This window comes from Uloborus diversus, chromosome 1 (genome assembly GCF_026930045.1).
Source record: "Uloborus diversus isolate 005 chromosome 1, Udiv.v.3.1, whole genome shotgun sequence".
In the NCBI taxonomy this organism is placed as follows: Eukaryota; Metazoa; Arthropoda; class Arachnida; order Araneae; family Uloboridae; genus Uloborus; species Uloborus diversus.
Genome location: NC_072731.1, coordinates 32,499,718 through 32,520,772, shown reverse-complemented (window position 1 = coordinate 32,520,772; position 21,055 = coordinate 32,499,718). Strand labels below are relative to the sequence as shown.

The 21,055-nt window shown below is 32.0% G+C and overlaps 1 protein-coding gene across 1 annotated transcript in view; it reads right to left on the bottom strand.

The window, feature by feature from the left end:
* LOC129229120 (uncharacterized) overlaps positions 1-21,055 on the bottom strand; it is a 114,565-nt gene that overhangs the window by 83,968 nt on the left and 9,542 nt on the right. Inside the window, exons 3-5 of the mRNA XM_054863458.1 lie at positions 13,534-13,597; positions 6,908-7,051; positions 1,657-1,856 (exon numbers count right to left, since the gene is read on the bottom strand). Of these exons, the coding sequence (XP_054719433.1) occupies positions 1,657-1,856; positions 6,908-7,051; positions 13,534-13,549 (360 nt within the window). The 5' untranslated portion in view covers positions 13,550-13,597. The remainder of the gene's footprint in view (positions 1-1,656; positions 1,857-6,907; positions 7,052-13,533; positions 13,598-21,055) is intronic.

Below are 21,055 nucleotides of genomic sequence, written 5' to 3'. Positions count from 1 at the left end.
TCATCATCATCTGACAACTCTTCCAATAGAGCCAGAGCTTCTTGTACGGATAAACTGGAAAAATGTAACGTATACTTACAAAATAATACACAATCAACAGTACAGTACAAAAAAAGTAGTACCAGAAAATATAAAAATAATTTTTGAAGCAAAATCTTTACTTTCTTATTTGTTTATTGTTTTAATGAAGCAAGTGAAATGAGCAAAACATTTGTTGAGTGTTATATGAATTAATACGACATTATAAAAACTTTACCAGGACAATTTATCAAAAGCTTATGCAAGTCAACGTCGGAATATGGGATGTAAATTACAGAACTGCACTATTTCTGAAGTTAAAAAGTCACTTTGAAAAAAAAAAAAAAACCCAGCGAGAAGGGGTTTTTTTGCACATAATTAATATTAATTGAAAGAAAGGGAGTCCTTTGGCTATTCTGTCGCCAAACATTCTGTTATAGGATACTAATTTTAAAAATAATAAAAGAAAAATAGCAATTACACTGCATTAAAAATGAGTTCAAAAACACGTATCCTTTCCTGCCTGGCGTCCCAAATTTAGGACGTTACAAAAAAACTTCGTAATAGTACTTAAAAGTGAAGTACGAACAAAATTCAAAAATACGTATTCTTTTCTAATGTTTGTTCTACTAAATAATAAAAGCTACATAAAAATTGGCTAAAAATTAAGGAAAATATGTTACCTTTTCTTAGATGCCATGTTGTTCCATGCAGAACAAGCCTTGATCTGAAATAAAAGCTATCAAGCACTAAAATAAATACGCAAATGTGCTGCCATCTGTGATCAAATATTGAAAACAAATATCCAGCAAATTATATCCAGAATTTTAAAAAGCTGTGATAAATGTAGTATAATTGGGAATTTTTTAAGGGAAGCGTCCCAAAAATGGGACACTAGGCACAAATGGGTTTTAACATATCAGACAACAATTTGACTAATCAAAGATTCAACAATATGTTTGTTTAGCTAATAAAACAATGAAGTTGACAGGGAGATATTTATTACATTGCTGCATGACATTCAGGACAGTTTTCACTTTGACAAGGGTAAAGAAACCAGTAAAGGAGGAAATTCTGGTCACACAAGCTTTTACACAGCTCCTCAAAAGAACTCAGCATCTCTAAGAATACCCAATCGGAAAAGGTTAAAACAAGGGGTTATAACAAATACATGTATAAAAGTTACAATTTTTTATTCTGAATTAATAGCATCAAACAATCTAAAACCTCACTCTGTGATGACAAATATGGCAATGTTTTCTGTAATTGTCTTTTCCAGTATTTTAATTTCATTAACAAATGCTAGTCATATTTTAGTTGGGGTACTGGAGTTTAATACAAAATTTTTGGGGCAAAAAAAAAGAAGAAAGAAATTTCAGAACTGAAAACATGGTATTTGACTTAATTTGGTTTGTTACAAGAATTTGAGATTTTTGTAGTAGAAAAGATGGTTTTGATTAAATTTCGTGCAATTTTTTTTAGAGAAAGTGAAAAAAGCTAAATTAAAGGAGGGGAACCCCCCTTCCTGCCCAGAACAGTTGGGTTTAAAATCATGTGATGATAACTAAATATTTTTTCACAGAGTTTCAATATATTCTTTAGCATTGAAAACTAAATGAACAAAAAAATATCAATTACTTTCCAAAGGTATCCAGTTACCCCTTTCAGTTTTGGAGCATCAGGCAACAGCTTAGATTTTTTCGATGATGAACTAGGTGAGACTGGAAACTTTTTTTTCAATACTTGAGGTGAACAACTTTTTTTCATTTTATCAATTTCTTTAGCATATTTGCTCGTTGACGTTTTTGGGCTTGCTTCACTCACTGTAGGTTTTTTTACTAAAAAAAAAAAAAAAAAAAAAGCAATACATGTACAGAAATCTAAGTTTTACATGAATTAAATAATAAATAACTATAACTATGGGGGGAAAAAACATAGTACTACAATATAAAACCTATTACAGTAGACACTCGATTATTCGGCTGGTGACTATCTGGCCTAGTAAGGAATATTTGAAATCGTTCATTAGTAAAACTGGTCATGAAAGTGCATGGCAAACTTGCCAACCGTATGAAAAGAAAAAACGGGAGATCCAGTCAAAGCTTTAAGGGAGAAAAAGGGAGATTTTAAACGATGCTATAAGTAAAAAAACAGTTATAACAAGTATTTATTTGATTTTTTCATGAAAGAGAATTCACTCGTATAATCGCTCTTTTTGTTTGTAGATATTTCTTTTTTTTCAGACATCGCTAAAGATGAATGTTAAACTACAACGCACGCTGTAGATCAAGATGAAAACACGCGGCGCAGTTAGCATGCGTCTGAAAACTGAACGATACCGCGAAACGGCAACGGCGCATGCGTGAGATAGAAGTAGAAGTGTGAACGTAGAGTTAAACCGAAATACCATCTACGGAAGCATTTCGGTCGACACTCCGAACGCACCCATCGGATGTTTGCCGCTCACCTTGAGTTCGACGAACCTCACCGGTCGATCGGTAGGTAACCGGTTACTAACAGCAGCGTTCTATGATCAACCGGTTACCGCATTCGTTACCATTCTAAGCAGTTGATTGGAGCACGTGATCATTAGCTGTCACGTGATTAACTAACCGGTCGTGCTCGTCGAACGTGAGCTTGCTCTGCTAGCCACGCCATCTATTAAGGCTGTGAGTAACTATTTTAAGGAAGAAAATTAAGTTTAATTTTAAAAAAAAGAAAAAAACTCGAAAAGAATAAAAAAACGGGAGAAATGGATACTCAAACGTACATCGGGAGAATGGAGTAAAAAACGGGAGTCTCCCGTGAAAAACGGGAGAGTTGGCAGGTCTGGCATGGGGAAAATAAAGAATACTAAAATGTTTTTCATTTTCTGCCTCCTGCATGCAACCTCCATGCATTCTGATCCCCCAATAACACAGGTGGCACATTAGTTAGAAGCTGTTTCACGGTCACTTTTGCAGACAACACTTATCTATAAAATAAAGCAGTAAGTATTACTTCTGCTTTTGTTATTTATCTAAAATATGTAATTACATGTGTTTTGAATTAAGTAGGGGATGGAGTTAGAAGATAGAACACCGTCTTATTCGGATTTTTTGTTTTTCAGGCTGCAAATGTGCCACATTAGTCCGGATAATCAGGAGTCTACTGTACTTCCTTGACAATGTTAATTTACATATATTTCTTTTTTGAAGAAATTAGGACGTTTTATCATTTAAATGGAAAAACATGTAACTATAATGCCAAGACCATTTTTTCAAAACACTTGAAAAAAAATTCATGGTTGGAAATCTTACAAAATATTTTTAATTTTAAATATGTATTAATCATAAATTAATTATATATAAATATAAAATCAGAACACATTAAAAAATGTAGAAGAGATAATACGGAGTTGGAGCAGGTAGTTTGATTAATGGAATAAATTTCATAATGGGAAGTAAGCTTTTGCAATATACAGAATTTCTTTCAGATTTAGACACCTCATCATTTTTATACAGGTGAATGAAAATTCAACAATACATTACATAAATAAATGGGTTCATAGAAACCAAACTCTGCAAATGAGAATTACAGCAAAATAAAACCAAGAACAAGCATTGGGTTGTTACTGAATGATATTAAAATATTTTAAAAAGGGTTAAAAATCATGAAAATGGCAAATTAAACACTGAATAATTTTAAGGTGCAAAAAAATTAGAAAAAAAAAAGTTGTTTTAAATTCAAATCAGAGCATTTTTATTCTTTCAAAGACTTTACAGTCTTTTATTACAATTAATTTTAATCTTTTAAAATAAAGGCGTCCCTCCTATAACACCGTACTTCTACAACACTGTTTCAATAATACATGGCACCAAATTTGCGATTATTATAACATGGTTTCGATATTACATGATACAAAACTTGAATTTAATACTACACAGCTTTGATATAACAGGAATTTTAAAAGATGTAATTTCATTTATGTTTGATACACTGTTAAAAAATGCATGATAATAGCTCTAATAAGTTTTTACTTTGTTTTTATAAAACTTATATGGAAAAATGTCTATTTCCGACTCGAAAGTTTGACTTCCCCATATAACACTAAATTTTAAATTTTCAGACTTTGTTTTTCTCATCAGTGATCTGAAGACAAAAAGATAAAAAATATTTTGTTTCCAAGGCCTTGTAAGAAAATAACATTAGGATTAATCACATGACAAATTTGGCAACTGATAAAAAATAAATGTAGTTGAAACAAAGTATAAAATGAAATAAATAGACTAACTTTATTTATTTTATTTCTTGTTTTGTTGTCTTTAGAACAATTATAGTTATGAATTTTATAGCTATCAAAAGGCTTCAGATTTTTCTTTCTGATAGAATGCATTTTATTCTTATCAAAGAAAGTTGATCAATTTTTTTTTCTTGTTGTGCATAATAGTTATAATTTGAGGAATGAAAAATTAAGTTGCATCGTTTATAACAACATTAAGTATTTTATTGAACCAAAATTTAAGCTACTTTAAAATTTCAACTTATAACTTGGTTTCAATATGATACGGTACACATTCTCCTTGATTTATGTATTCCTTGTCTAGTGTACCACGGTTTCGATATAACACAATACTTGGTTTCGATACAACACAGTACATATTGACATAATTTATAATGTTTACATGATTCATTAGTTAAAAAAATATTTAAAAAATCATTTACAAAATAGTCTTGTATAGCACGGTTTTTGATACTACATCGAACGAATAAATCATTTTATATGAGGGATACCTGAACTTGAAACTCAGCATTTACAAAAATTAGAAAACTATACTATATTTCATGCACGAATATCTACACGAAAAACTTTGAAAAGCTGAAGTAAAACTCATATAATACCAATGATAAATATGATTTGAATCAAATTTGATATAGATTGCACGCAGGCCCGTCAGTTCAAATTTTTCACGGCGAAGGGTCACACGGCAATGCATATTGTTTGAAAAAGTACAAAAGCCATGCCCCATATGTATGGATATACACCGAACTCTGAAAGTCGGGGGTGTAAGATCAGAATCAAATGAAAATTAATAAAAAGAGAACAATTTAAAAACATTGCTTTGATTTTTTTAAAAATATTTTTTTTATTTTAAAGAGCAAATACAGTATATCAGAGTTAAAAAATGCAAGTAAAAAAAAGAGAGAGAGAAAACTTAAATACATGTTTCTAAAATGAGCAGATATATACAATTTTCAAATCATGTACAAAAAGGTTTTCTTTTCTTTTTTTTCCCATAGCAATTGGTTTATTCTAAGGATTTTCCCAGAACTTTTAATCCCTGAAAAATCTTATTCTGGGAGGATTTTGATGTTTTGATAAAAGAGTTTGGGATATATTAACTTCATTCGGGTTAAGGCATCAAAATTTAGGAGTCTCCTGAACAAATCGGGAGTTGGCAGCTATCCCGAAAGCAGAATACTACTAAATTTGAGATGTACGTCGCAGAACAGATGCCTGAGCTGCAGAACAATTCTGTTCAAATGACAGAGGAAAACTTAGACAAATTTTCTGCAGAAATTCTAGAAACATTTGTACAATTTCTGCATAAACTGCAGATCTTCTACAAGTATCTTCCAACTAAAGATATAATGCTGCAGAATTTCTTCTAATTAGAAGAAAATCTGAAATTCTCGCAAATTACGCTTATTCAGCGGGAAAGCTTTCTCAAAACGTCGCAATTTTAAGGGTCATTTTCAGAAACTTTAGATTTACTTTAAACTTAAAGAAATCTGTAATATTTGTGCAACATTAAGACATTTGCAGAAATTCTAGATTTTTGCAGAAAATCACCTTGACTGAAGCACCTGCTTTATACCCTTAATTGTCATACAGGATGAGATTTTCCCGGCTTTTACCGGAATTTTCACTTTTTATGTTTGTTTTGTAAAGTTTTCTTTCTTGTTTTACTTTTTGAGACCTCAAGAGCAATCCTATATTTCTTATAAATCTGAAAAGATTCTGATTTTTCTTGCATTTTTGGTTTCCTTTTCTTTAAATTTCCCCCAATCGATCTTAATCCTCAATTTCTGCCATAAACATATATTTTGGAAACATGCCAACATTGAAATGTTGCCGAAAATTGCGTGTCTTGCTGAGATTTCAACCTTTTTATATCTTGAATATATTTCAATTATTTTGAAAGTTTTGAGGTATTTTATTATATGCTGCAGTAACTCGACTCATTTCAAAAAACTATTTTAGTAATTCAGAAATATATCAACATTGTTTAAATCGATTGTTCATACAATGTAAAATTGGCCAAAAGAAAAAACCTAAGTTAACACCCAGAGTAGGATTTTAATAAAACTTTACATTTTTGCTTTTTCTATGCATCTCACACAGTTTAGGTTTTACAGCCTGTTTAAGTATTGGGGATTTTATAGTTTTCATGATCAACTAATTTTCTAACGTTTCTATGTGTACAATGCTAGAAGTACTTGCAGAACCTATTTTGGGCAAATGATTTTACATCGCAGAACATCAAAGTATTCTGCTTTAGGGGCAACTGTGAACAAAGGCAAGGTAAGGGATTGGAAAATAAACTATGTGTTGTTTCAGAAACACTATTTTGTCTTCAATCCTGAGTATACATTCGCTAATATCACTATGAATAATCACTCACCTTTTGCTATTCTACCCTTTCAAAATTTGGTAAAAAGTAGAATAAGTTGGATGCGTTAAAATGAATTTTTCGTCTTACTTCACAATTTTGGGGTGTTTTGATGCATTATAAATCAACAATGGTTATTTTATTTTCTCTTGTTGAGTGAAAAATGAAATTACTAAAGGTCATAATAAAGCAGTTAAATATAGTAACAACAAAAAACAGTAAGTTTTAACAATTACCAATTTGTTTGATATTTTTTGCTTCTTTAGAAGCAGCATCTTCATCACTTTCATCTTCTTTAGGTGTACAACCAGACATTTTGTGTTTGATGAAAATTTCCAGCTGGTGGAAAACCTCTCCACATTTTCCACATTCCAAACTATCTATATATAAAATAAATGGAAACTATTATAGTCCACTAGAACAGTCAATGCGTTTTACAGCAACTAATAGCAGTGTTAATTTCTTCATTAGGACAACAGTGTTAAACAGTAGTAAGCTCAAAACAGTGTTAAAAACAAGAATTTAAACCTAGGCATCATGATAACAGATGATGTGTCATCATGACGCTCTACCATAACCTTATACAGTCGAACCTGTTTATCTCGAACCTGCCCATCTCTAAAACTATGTCGAGGTTTTTCTCTATGTCAAAGTTTTTCATTTTCCCTGCACATAAAGTATTAATTCAATGTTTTCCCCCATGTTTGTCTCGAATGAAATTTTCTGAAAACCTGTATTTCTCGAATTTCGACTAAAGTGTCTTTCTTGAATTTGATCCCCAACGATCTTTATTAACTGGAATTTGGAGACAAAAAGCATTTTTCCTAATATTAGCAGTCACATAATCCTCCAGAATTAAAACTTTATGTACAAGAAGCAAGTTTTCCAGCAATTATATCCATTCAAAAACTGAGAGGAAGGGGACATTGTCGATTAGTAAAATTGCTTCCAAAGTTTTACTTTCGAGTTATTGCTCCAATTACTTATTTTTTGAACTTTTTTCAAAACCTCTGTATCAAGAAACCTCCATATCTCAAATTTTTCTTCTCTCCCGTAAAATTCGAGATAGACAGGTTCGACTGTAACATGTGTCGCCAATCGGTCGGGGATTTGAATACAGAAATAATTGGTGGAAAGCTGGAAATTGCTTTAATCTATGCTTTATGGGTCTGGAATAACCATACTAAGTTTTCCCCCTTTTACTAAGTGAGCTTTAGCCGTTACATCCAAATTAGTGACAAAAAACACCTGTTTTTACTTTCTTCTATATCTAATATATAGAAGAAAGTATTGGATTCGTGCAAATTTTCGAATTTCGACGGATTCGAATGTTTTGAGGTGTGCTGAGTCCATTTCGACTATTTTTGGAAAATGTCTGTCTGTCTGTGTGTGTGTGTGTGTGTCACGTCTGTGTGTGACCAGTTTTTTGTGGCCGCTCTACAGCAAAAACTACCGCATGAAATCGAACGAAATTTGGTACGCATATGTGCCCCTATGTGAACTTGTGCTTATTGGTTTTTTGGCACGAATTCCTCCAAGGGGGGTGGAGCAATGGGACGTTTTTTGAGTTACGCGTGATTGCTATTCCTCAGGAAGTAACTGGCGGAATCGAATAAAATTTGGTCCATATGTTGCCAGTAACAGGAACAGGTGCTGATTCAATTTTGGTGTCAATAACTCAAACGGGGGTTGAGCTATAGAACATTTTTTGTCGTCAATTGTGACTGATGTATCTCAAGAAATAATGAACGGAATGAAAGAAAAATTTATCGGCAAGTAGCTTTTAGTGGGTATAAAAGCTGATTTTATTTTGGTGTCAACAGCTAAAAAGGGGGTAGCGCAATCGCCCGTTCTTTTTTTCCATTGTGAGTCCCCTATCTCAAGAAGTAATGCTACGTTCTGGTTGAAAGTTGGAATATATGTGAATCCATATGTAAACAGGCTTTGGTTCAATTTTGGCGCCAATCGGTGCTGATTTATTTTTATTATCATTATTTTTTAGCGAATAAAAATAGCTTTATTAATGCAACAATACGAAAGATAAATCGTAATAGATTATCGTCTGCGTATTTCTCGTGATTTTAATTGTATGGAAATGATCGGAAATATTATCTCAATGATTTAAAATTTTTAACTGTTGCCATCTTATGTTTGCTAACAAATAAAATATTTGTAATTAATTCAAGCAAAGCTTTTAAAATAACTTTCAATTTTCGCTCTTTGCTTTGCTTTTGCAATAATTCAGACATTGGGATGGTCGTCAAGTTTTTTCATGTGTCATTTTGTGTTTGTTGGGAATATTGCTTCCCCGTCAAGCATGGGGAGGGATCAGAAAAAAAAAAGAAAAATATAGAAGAAAGTTTCGTGATGGCCACAACATACTAGTTTGATTAATATAACAATATCTCAAAAATAACTCTTCCAATGGCCATACATATTGGCAGATTACTTGTACAGAGTAAAATTCTGAACAAAATAAGTATCTACAATATATATCCTTGTTAAATACTAAGCGCACAACTTAATTTCAAAGTTCATCTGAAATCACTAATCAAGCGCTTCAAACCAGAACGTACCTACCCCACTCCCACTGGCCCTCCCCGAGACCCCCTGGAATAACACTAAACCACATGGCGGTGCTTTCCTACCTATGGAAGCAAGTGCACAGGTAAGTATTCATCAAGTTGACAAACTAAATGTTGCTGAAAACAATTTATCTCATTACAATTTAACAAAGAAATGAAAAAGGATCCTATCTTCATACAGAACTTATTTTAGTTCTTAAAAGGAAACGCAAAAATACTGATAGGTTAATTTTAAGTAGAATGATGTAGAGAAAATGACTGATTTTGAGTGACTTAATTTGAATTTAGAAAATCAGTATTATGTTCAAGGTAAAAAATTTTCCAGTTCACTTTTCTTGAAGTAAATCAATTTTTTAATTTACACAATTTGAAGAAAACTTATTTAATAATATTAAATGTTTTGCTGTGAGAAATGGTACTATATAGCTCCATCAGTGACTGGGTGAGTGAACTATTTGGGAAAAACATGATTGACTTGTGTGTGATTTGGGATAAATTATGTACGAAATGTGACGTGATTAAACTCAAAGAATGAGGAATTAAAAATATTGTGTTGTTTTCTATCACCATCCCAAGCACTGTTAAACTTTCAGATGTTTTCAAATGTTTTAGCCATGCTCAATGTATTATTTTAGGTGACCCACGTGTATATTATAGATTGTAATTTTTTATGCCTGATGTCTTTCGCTATTATGATCTTTGTACTTCAAGTTATCGTAATAACGTATTTTTTCTATAATCACATGTCTAATACTTTTCTAATTACTCTTAACTGTATATAAAATTACTCTAAACTGTATGTGTTGAAAAAATTACACACTGAAGAAATGCAAAAGTTGAGCATTCATGGAAATAGGTGTGAATTTTTATTTATCGTCTAATGTTTGTTTGAATATTTTTTAATGAATTGCTGTGGATCTAGCAAAAAAATATCTTAAATAAGAATCAAATGTAATTTCACTATACATACTCTTCAAAACAATCCTTGCATTTCTGAACTAATTTTTCCAAATTCTTTAGTTTGTAGTTTATGTGTCTGAATTTTTAAAGCTTTCCAGCTATGTTTTGAAAACTACTTATAGTTGCTGCATATGTTAACTTTGAATTTTTTGTTTGAATATTTGCTATCTTTCCAAAGTTAACATTGCTGGAAAATTTTCCACTTCTCACATAATGAGAATGAAACCTGAGTTTTGAAGCATTGGTGCTATTGAAATGCAATAAAAGATTATTTTAAATGCAGTATTTATTTTTGAACATATGCTTTCATATCATGTATTTATACTATCTGAATTTAATGCAATGCATTTTACAAATCATGCATAAAAAAGTTTTTTTTTCTCAATAATTGGGCTGAATTAAATAGTAGTATATTAAATTGCAATGAATAGAATGTAGAAATATAGCACGTAAATTTTAGAAACCATAACCTCTAAAATTTTGGTTGTATGCAAAATAACAATGAATATTTAAATCATGTACAATATGCATCATGATGGGGAGAGTCATTTAGATATGGGATATCTAATTACCTATGCAGGATATATTGTCAAAATAGTTATGTAGTATTTATAAGGTAACCAATAAAGTTCTTGCCGTTTTTACTTTGCCATTGAAAGAAGTGATAGTAAGATTTAGAAAATTAGTATGTCACGTGGTTTAAGCTGCTGTCAGGTATACAAATTAGTGTATCATGTTTTAAACACCTGTCGGGTGAGATCAGCACTAGTGGGACCCATACAGTAGAGTAGCAAAATGGAAGTGTCAAAGAAACTCATTCGGTGTTGTTAACTTTACAATTTCAAAATGCGCTTATCAGCAGCTGCATCAACACGTAGAACATGTTAAGTGTTTGGGGATAGTGCTGTAAATGAACGTATAGCAAGGCAATGGCAAATTCTAATCTAGAGATCCATCTCTTTCTAATGAAAATTTTAGTGGACCACTACCAGCCTTGGATGGTGAAGCCCTAGCGTGCGTCTGTGTTTTAAACAGAAAAACAAGTTTTCTATTCTAAAATATGTATTTTTCAGACCCTCCCCCAGGATTGGGCGGGAGGGCGCCGCGCCCAACTTGCCCTTTGATTCTTAGAACGCGCCCAACTTGCCGTTTTATCGGTAAAACGGCGCCCTAATTGCCTTTTTGTTAATGAGCTGGCATCCTTTGGATTTAAGATTTTTACTAGAAAAAGGAAGGAGCCAGTGTCTCTTTCCATTGTTTTCCCACAATGACTTTCTTCTAAGTGAAAACAGCGGACATCCGCCCCTCCCCTTTGCCTCTTAACTAAGATTGCCATTGAGCTGACTATTAGAAAAGCATGCCTTCCATTATCAGTTACCACAAGGGATAAAAAGTGGCCTACTGGGCATTCTAGAGACTTAACAATGTTCTTCCAAGGACCTTTCACTTTTGGGAACACTACTGATAAGCCACTGCTGAATTCCCAGAATCACTTCCTTGCTCCTTGCCTCAGGCTTCCCATCAATAATGGAGGGCTGTAGCGAAGAATACTGGCTGTCATCCTTCCTCCTTATCGCTTCATGACAAGGGAAGTGTTTCTTTGTCCAATTGACATGTATGTTAATAAAACTCTACTTCTCTTCCAGCCAGATAAACGTTAAGTTAGCCCTGCATTTTATAATCTTTCAATCAAATTCATATTTTTAATAGTGCTTTTCCATTTTGAATTAGAATTAAGTAGATGCAATGGAGCGCCACAAATCCACCGACCTAAAATCCACCAACGTCCAAAATCCGCACCATTTTTTTCCGTTTTTTTTTTCCTGCGCTGCGAATTTAATCTTTTTTTCCCTTAAATTTTATTTCAGTGTAAATTAATCAAAATCACGATTATTTGCTGAAACAGCTGTTTTAGCGGATAATATGCTCTGTTTTATTATTATGCTTTATACGCATGCCGATAATTTTTTTATCTGAAAAATACGTTTGTATTTTTGCTCAGTTTTTTTCACATTGTGTACTACTCAAAAAATAATAAGAAATATCGAAAACTGAAAGCAGATGCTAAAAGATTGCTGCAGATTAACAGCAAAACGCTAATATTTCGCGTGACACGTGGCATCAAAGAAACGCAAAAATATGACAAAAATAAAAAGAATTCAGCATGTAAAAGTCAAATGTGGATGATTTTTGACATTTCAAATGAAAACAAATGACTTTTAATTATTGAAAATAAATACTAAGTGCTTTGAAACTAGTGCTGTTTATTGGTTTTTGTTTCCTTATGATGGTGGTTACTCCAAGAGCAATTATTACTTTTGGATTTAAAAGTCTTAAGTTACAGCTAGTAACAGCTGAAAGAATTAGTTTTCCTCCCCCTCCCCCTTTTATAGTTCATTCTTTGTTTTCCAATTTAGAAATCAAAACTAGAAATTATTAAAAAAAAAAAGCAGAATGTCCAAATTTTCAGATCATAATAATTTGTTTTACTTATGTATATCTGCTTACAAAACATTATTTAGCCACAAGCAGAAACTTTTACTTTATATATTCATTGTTTAGATAATAGTAAATCAATTGTTTTACATAAACAAGCCATTCTTGCTTAATGCAATTGTTACCAAATGTTTGTGACATCTCAAAGTACTTTGTGGTAACTAATGTAAGTCTAATTCATGTTAAAGTGTGTCGTTGGGGAAAGTTATTATGTACATAATTCATCAAAATCTTAAGAGAAACGTGAGTTAAGCTGTTAGATTATAAACTATTCAAATGTCCTACGAAGTAATTCATAAATGTTTCAAAGTTTTTTTTGTTGCAACAGTAAGACATTTGAACCCAGGAATAACAGTAACATCCTACGACTATATCCACTGATGCTTTGAAGCTATAATTAACATGCCTTTTAGTTTCGAAAAGTTTGTGTCTTTTTTTGAAAAACAGCACCCTGCCCTTTTTTAATCCTGGGGGAAGCTCTGTATTTTTGTTAAACTTTTTTAAATATTGTTTTGTGACTGTGCTGATTTTGAAAGTTAGTTTTGTGAAACTGCTGATTTCCTTACTTGATTTTTGAGAAGGTACTGAAAAACAATAGTAAAATCAGCCTGTATTGGACCCTGATTTTGTTTGGGAAAAATACAATAAAAATTACTTTCATAGGGAAAAAGATTATAAAATGCAATGCTTTTAGAGCTTTTATTTCTTCAAATCACAACTTCTAAAAACTAGCAATATAAACATTCAACAAATGATTAAAGTGCTAAAAAAGACTTTCATGGATAACAATGTAAACATACAATTATAAAATCAAAGCTTACCTATTATTTTAGTCATGATGTGCTTAGCTTAAAAATATTTACTGCATAAAAATGGAAACCTAGCCTGAAAATACAAGAAATAGTAAAATAATTGCTGACAACATTTCTCAGGACATGTACGTTTACATGTACGTTTTTACATACAATCTGGTAGGATAAAATATTGATGTAAAGACTAACAAGAGTCGTCTCTAAATAATATTCAAATGCTTTTAACTAATAAATTTTAACAGGATTACTTCAAAGAAGGTTCCAGTGTTATAAGTTGAAAAAACCCATTGTTATAAAAAACTCGAAAATCTATATAAATAAAACAAAGAACATGTATATGTGTTTATATGTTCCCTATAAAAATCCAATTTACGTCGAATCTCGACCAAATTTGGCATTGGGATACTTGGGTATCCGCGAAGGAACGTAGGGGTGTTTTCAAACGTCAAAAAAGAACTGAACCATTCGAATTTTAATGCTCGAATATGGCATTAAACGTCTTTTTCTACCCGAAATAATTCTCCAATTTCTTTGATTCAGATCCCATTCGAAAGCCCGCGAAAAACACCTATTAAATTTATTCATTTATTTTGAATTTCAAAAAATCAAGGCTGTAAAATCACCGGGAAAAATTAAAAGCACTGGTAAGCCTAATGAAACAAATTTTAAATCGGAAAATTATCATTTGCGCGATCTCATTTTAAATTAGCGTTCAGAAGGTTGCCACTTTTTTTTCTCCGCTGTGACTAAATAAGATTTTTTTTTTGAGGTAAAAATTTCCCCTATTTGATTATTATTTGGCGATTTATCTTCTTCCTTTTTTTTAGAAAGATTTTAATTGTATTTATGGAGTGCTGCATTTTATTTTTGCGGAAACTTTGGACTTGCCATTTTCTTCCTTTAAGAATGATTATTTTGACGGGAAATTTTGTAGTGTTTTTTTTTTCTCTAATTGAAGCCTGATTGTTGAACACAAGTCACTTGACAAAACTTTTATTTTCGAGATAGACCATGCAAAGCAGATAGTTATGAAATAAAAATATGTTTTTCAGAGCTTTCAAGCACAATTCTATTCTGTTTGAATTTATATTATACAGTAAAACCTGTAAAGTTGACCACCTTTGTAAGTTGACCACCCGTCTATGTTGACCGCTTTTGTCAGGAACGGAATTATTCCTATCTTATATAATGAAAGAAAACCTCTGTAACTTGACCACCTCTCTATCTTGACCACCTGTCTATCTTGACCACTAATGAACCCCAAGTTTGGTTTGGAGTATTGTAAAAAACCCTTTGTAAGTTGACCACTTGGTTTATTTTTAAAAATTTTATTCAACAAATTATTATTTTTATTATTTTTTTAATAGCTTTCCAAGAATATTTCTGATGCCAGACCAGCATTTTACCAACTAATGAAACAGCAGCATAACTAAACCTCCTTTTGAGTTTAACCACATGGGAAAACTACTAAGAACCCTTTTATTCTCCAAACTTGTTTTTCTTTTGTTGTTAAACGAAAAAAATTTTATTTCTTGATTAACTATAATTTTTTAGGAACTATTAATATAAAATGATTAACTTTTCATAAACAATAAGACTTTTTTTTGATCAATTTACTGAAATTTTAAATTTTCATAACATACTATACATCATTCTGGGAAAATAATCTCTAAAACTATTCGAATAACATTTTATATTATTGATTCAAAGTAATGCTAAACAATGAAAGTGAGTTGAAGAGAAAGAGTAAGTGTCAATTAGGCAAAAAATGAATGCATGGTGCAAGACTTACAAAAAAAAAAAAAATCATCATCATCATTACCCCCTTTATAAGTTGACCACCTGTCTAAGTTGACCACCAAAGTATTGCACCGCAAGTGGTCAACTTACACAGGTTTCACTGTATTTCTGGCAAATGAAAGTGGTTTTTCCCCCACACAGCATGCAAGGTGCTTACAAGAGCTTAAAGAAAGATATTTCCAAAGGTTAAGGAAATTCTCTGTATTTGAGTTAAGTGGACATTCCACCTTTATTATTTGAGGTTTATCTAAATATTCTTCTTCTTTGCTGGTGCAAGCCAAGACCGTCTCTCAAAGTCTTTCCACTTAACCCTGTTCCGTGCAATGACCCTCCATTGGTTTACTCCTACTACTTTTAAGTCCTTTTCTACCCCACCCAGCCACCTGACAGGAGGTCTCCCTCTAAAATTTTCCTTCAATGTTGGAGAAGGTGACTCTTTTTGTGAGGAACGTATCCGTATATTGAAATATGTGGCCCAGCCACCTAATGCGAGACGCATTTATAACCTTCAAGATGTTAGGTTCACCATACTTTTTGTAAATTTCATGGTTATAAGCTCTTCACCAACAGTTGTCTTGTTTTATTGGTCCAAAAATCTTTCTTAAAATTTTTCTCTCAAAAATCAATAAAAGTTCTTCTGCCCTGCTGAGGGCCCAATATTCACTCCCCCCTCCTCAACTAACAGGTCTTATCAATGTTTTATATAGAATTATTTTAGTTTTAATGCTGATGTAATTTGAATTTAATTGGTTTTTAAGGCCTTGTAGCATTGACTTGTAAAATTAATACCGGATTAGCTTGTGAGGATTTTTACAATAAGGTTAAAACTAAAACAGAATATCTATTAAAGTCCTATAAAATGAGAAGTAGTATATCTAAGTATTGTTGAATTTTTTATTCCTCATACAAAGTGTCTTTTCTAAAAAAAAAAAAAAAAACTTTTAAGTATTTACAACTAAGAAGTGAAATGTTCAAATTTTATCTGCTTATGTTATTTTTTATTACCTCTTATTTAGGTTCATAATTAATAGCCATTTATTGATAGCATTGAGAATAAACTGCCTTATAAAACACTCCAAAAATCAGCCATAGTTGTGTGACCTTTTGAAAACAAGTGACGCTGGGAAGGAGGGGGGGGGGGGACATTCCGATGTCCCGGTTGAACATTTCAGAAATCTGGCAAGCCTAGCCATGGATAGCCTGTTTTTATCTCAATATATAGATCATTGCAGCTTGAGATCATTGTGCCCAGGCATTTAAACTGCTTGACATTCTCAAATGTGTAGCATTCACAAATGTCAAATATTATTCTACACATCTTGCATAATTTAATTTCACATTACTATTCTGCCAACAAATATTTGGTATTTGGCCTAATTTTTGGCAAAATATTCGATTATATGACTACTTGTTACATCTCTAATGGGTACGGGGAGGTGTGGCACGTTGGTCCGCTTTTTTTTATTTTTTACCTCATCAAAAAACTTTATGAGCAGTTCGATTTTCTACAACAAATTTTACTAAACACTTCTAAACACCACAGATTTTTTTGGAAATGTTGAATTCATAAACTTTTTTTTTATATTAATTTTTAACGGAACCTTGTGAAGTGGACCAACGTGCCCATGGGTGGGAAAGTTGGTCCGCCTGGTGGGGCACATTGGACTGCATTACTCAAACAACACTTATTATAATTCTAGTGATAAATACTATCAGATTTTATAACTACCTTATTCTCTGTTGTCTGTCGAGTGAAAAATATAAAGTTTCAAGATCAATATAACATATTAAATTGATTTTAATTGATTAATCATCTTTATTTAAAAACAGCAGTAAGCATTCACCATTAATACACAATTATTTTTCAAAAATCAATTATTGAATACTCTGGATATAATTAATGCAGATTCAAGTTAACCAAAGATGTGTTAAATGATATCTGGGAATATAAAAGTGCTACTTTTAGACCTTTGGAAATAGCACTTCTATTGGTCTGGGTTTTTTTAAAGGATACAAGTCATATGTTACATTTATGCAAAGTTGCATCAATATTTGTTAGGGGAATAAGATCTTTTCTTCATTGCATATCTTTACTAATATTATAAAGAGAGAGGGAGGATTTTTGTTTGTTTATATGTTCGAGGTAATATCCAGAACCACTGCATCTATTTGAAAAATTCTTTCACTATATGAAAGGTGCTTTCTTACCGAGTAACATAGGCTATAATTCAAAAAAATCCGATAAATAGTCCTTTTTTTATTCAAATTTAGGCCCAAATTTCACGTAAATTGCCTATTATTGGCTATGAAAGGGGTGAAAAATTATTTGCACACATTAATATTATATATCGTTAAAAAGGGTAGAATTTTCTGCGTTCTAAACAATTTATTTCAATGCTCTAACTTAATTACGGCGGGAGTAATTTGCGTTTTTAGCTCGAACTTTTTTAGGCTTAGCTGAAATTTAGGCACTACTTTCTTCATTAAATCTATCAATAAAAAGTGAAGGAATTGCCCCAAAGTTTTTTTTTTTTGACAGCATTGGAAAAAGCGAGATTTTTTACTCCAGATCTCTCTCGACCTATGGTCGAAAAAATTAGCTTCTATCTTCAAAGGAAAAAAAGTTACAAGCGTTTTTAAATCAATTTCAAAATATGTCATTTTGATTCAGTTTGTCAACCATTTTATTTTCGCGTTTCTATGGTTACGCTTTTTGAATCCATTGTTAATTTCCAATCTGGTTTTTTAAACTTATTTTATTTTATGTTTCCGTGGTTATGCTTTTAAAATCCATCTTTCGCATTTTAATTTCTTAAAAGTATTTTAATATCTGTCGTCATTGTTTGGAAGAGTAATTTTGCATGGTGTTTTTTTTCTTTTATTTAAGTTATTCTTTACGTTATTAAGTTATTCTTTTAATTAATTGCTGAATATATGTCACTTGACACAATTTTTGTTCTCAAGGTAGACCGGGCAAAGCCGAGCAACGCAACTCTTAATATGTAAAGATTTGAAAGCTGCTGTTAGTGTGATTTTATACCTTTTTGTTAGTTTGGCGAAACATTTATTATTACCAAAGAAAAATCATCCGCTTCAATCGCAAAAGGGCTCGGTTCCGGTAGCGTGGTCGTTAGGCGCTGAGCATTTTATTCTAGGATTATTGTTTTAACGCAACCGTTAATGTAATTCATTGTTTTGGAGATTTGTTTTGAAAGAAAAGAAAATATTGATTTGTTTTTATCCCAGTGAAATGTACGACATTTTCTTTTTTTCTGACGATTTTTGAATGTTCCACGGGATGTTTTTATTTTCGTTAGACGGTTGGATTATGATAGCGTCGTTGTTGGGCAAGTTTGGTGATAGACAATAGAGCTGCAGAATTATTTTTAAAGATATTATTTGATGTCTTTTTATGTTTATTTGGCGAAATATTTTAAATTGCAGTAAAAACCGCTTCACTCGCTAAATAGAGTTTTTAAGCAACTGTAAATCTAATTTAATGATTTGACGAAAAGTTTTAAATTCCAAAGAAACTTAAATAGTTTTTTTTTTGAAAAGGTGTGTACGCATTTTATACAAAGAAAAACGATCATTTCACATCAGAGAGGGGAGGGGGCATCAATTTTTTTTTATTCAACGGACTTCCATTTAATTTTTAGCACGGGCATCGCTGTGCGGGTACTGCTAGTATATATATAATAAAAAAGCCCTGCTGTACTATTACCATGCATTTCAAAGAAAAAGAATAAAATTGACAGCTTTAAGTTAAAGCAGCCTTCGGTTGGAATGACTGAGCTGGTGGTGTATTTCATGTATTTCTGCCTAGCCCTGGCTATAGGGCGATAACTTACTGAAAATGAAATAAACCTTTTGGTAAAATTAATTTAGTATAATTTTTGTTAAATAATTATAAAATATATCTTTGATTTTTTTGCCCCAAGTTTTATCATTATTACAGTGAAACCTGTGTAAGTTGACCACCTGCGGTGCACTAGTTTAGTGGTCAACTTACAGTGGTTGATTTATATGATAAGGGCTAATTCCGTGCCTGAAAAAATCGGTCAACTTACAAGGGTGATCAACTTTACAGGTTTTTAATGTATTTTGAAATATGTGTAACATGAAATGAAATGAATGTATGATATACAAACACATAGAATAATTGTTTTAATTATTGAGATTTAAGAGAAATTTAAAAAAAAAATTATGCGGGGTAGGTTGATCCGGTCCAACATGCCCCACAAAGAGTGGACCAATCTAACCCACCTTCTTAGTCTGAAAAAGTATTTTTTTTTCTTTTTGACAAAATAAATAAATAAAATTTAATTTGAATTTTGACCTCTTGAATTCAAATTATGTTTTTCGCAATCACGAGTGTGTATGGGGGTATGTGTGTTTGTGTGTAGGGGGGGGGGTATGTGTATGTGTGCAGGCATGTGTGTATGAGTGTTTGTGTGTGGGGGGGGAAATGTGTATGTGTGTGTAGGTATATGTGTTTGTGTCTGTGTGCAGGCATGAGTGTGTGGGTAGTTGTGTGTGTGTATTTACGTGTATGTATGCGTGTAAGTGTAGGATATGGATGCAACATGGAGACGGTTTTCGCTAGAGGAGCAGCATCATCCGGTCGATACTGCAGAGGGTGCTGGTGGGGAAATAAAGCGATAGCACATCAAAACAGTCAAATAAAAGCAATAAGCAAACGTGATTGCTCAAAAAAAGAAGAAAAAATTGCCAATTATTGTGAACTAAAAGAACTTACTTTAAAAAAGGAGTTCAATTTTCTCCTGCAATCTTGGATGAAAAAAAATAAAGTTATAGTTTTCCAAAAATTACTCAAGACTACTGAAATAACACTTCCTGGAAAAAAATTTGTTCAATATAATTGTACCCTGTTATTTCATTATAGGATTTGCAGAACTATTGGTGCTATTTGTTAGTCATAAAATAAAAACAATATTAATATAATTGAGACCGGTCCAACGTACCGCACCTCCCTCTATCCCTTAAATTACAAGAACTGGCATTATGCAAATGATTTGTAATTTAGGTCTTTAGCAGAGTACAGTGGTACTCCAATTATCCGAAGCAATTTGGGACCTAAACTCATTCTGATGTTTAAAAATTCCGATAATAATAATTGGATTTTAAACTGGATTATCTTTCAAATTTGAATATAATAATTGGATAATTGGATTTTTTTTCAAAAAAAAAAAAAAAAAAAAAAAGGGATCTATTTTAATAATTACTGTGTATTTTGTAAATAGGAGAAAAAAAATATGTTTAATGAAAAAGAACCTTTAATTAATTAGATGTATAGGCTACACTTTAACCTTTTAAGCTTACTTAGAAGTGCTGTGCATTAGTATTGTATAGCTTGACAGAGAGAATAGTGAGTAGACAGAATCATTAAATTGCAAATCTCAGTGGCTTTCTGTTTTGATTTTTTTCTGAAATTTTGCAAGAGATTGGAATTATCAAAGATTGGGATATTAGGAGGTCTACTGTACTACCTGAATAGGCACTAACTTACATTCCATTGTTCGCCTCAACTGTGTTTCAGTCGGGTGAACCTGTCTTCGTTTTTAATGCACTGATGATGGCACTTGTATTTTAGAGTGCCGAAACAGCTGTTTGCTGGTTTTTTAACCTTTTTCCACTCTCAATTTGTACTTTATATACGTTGTTATATTTTATTCACTATGCAGTACAAAGTTTTCGACTACTTTTTATG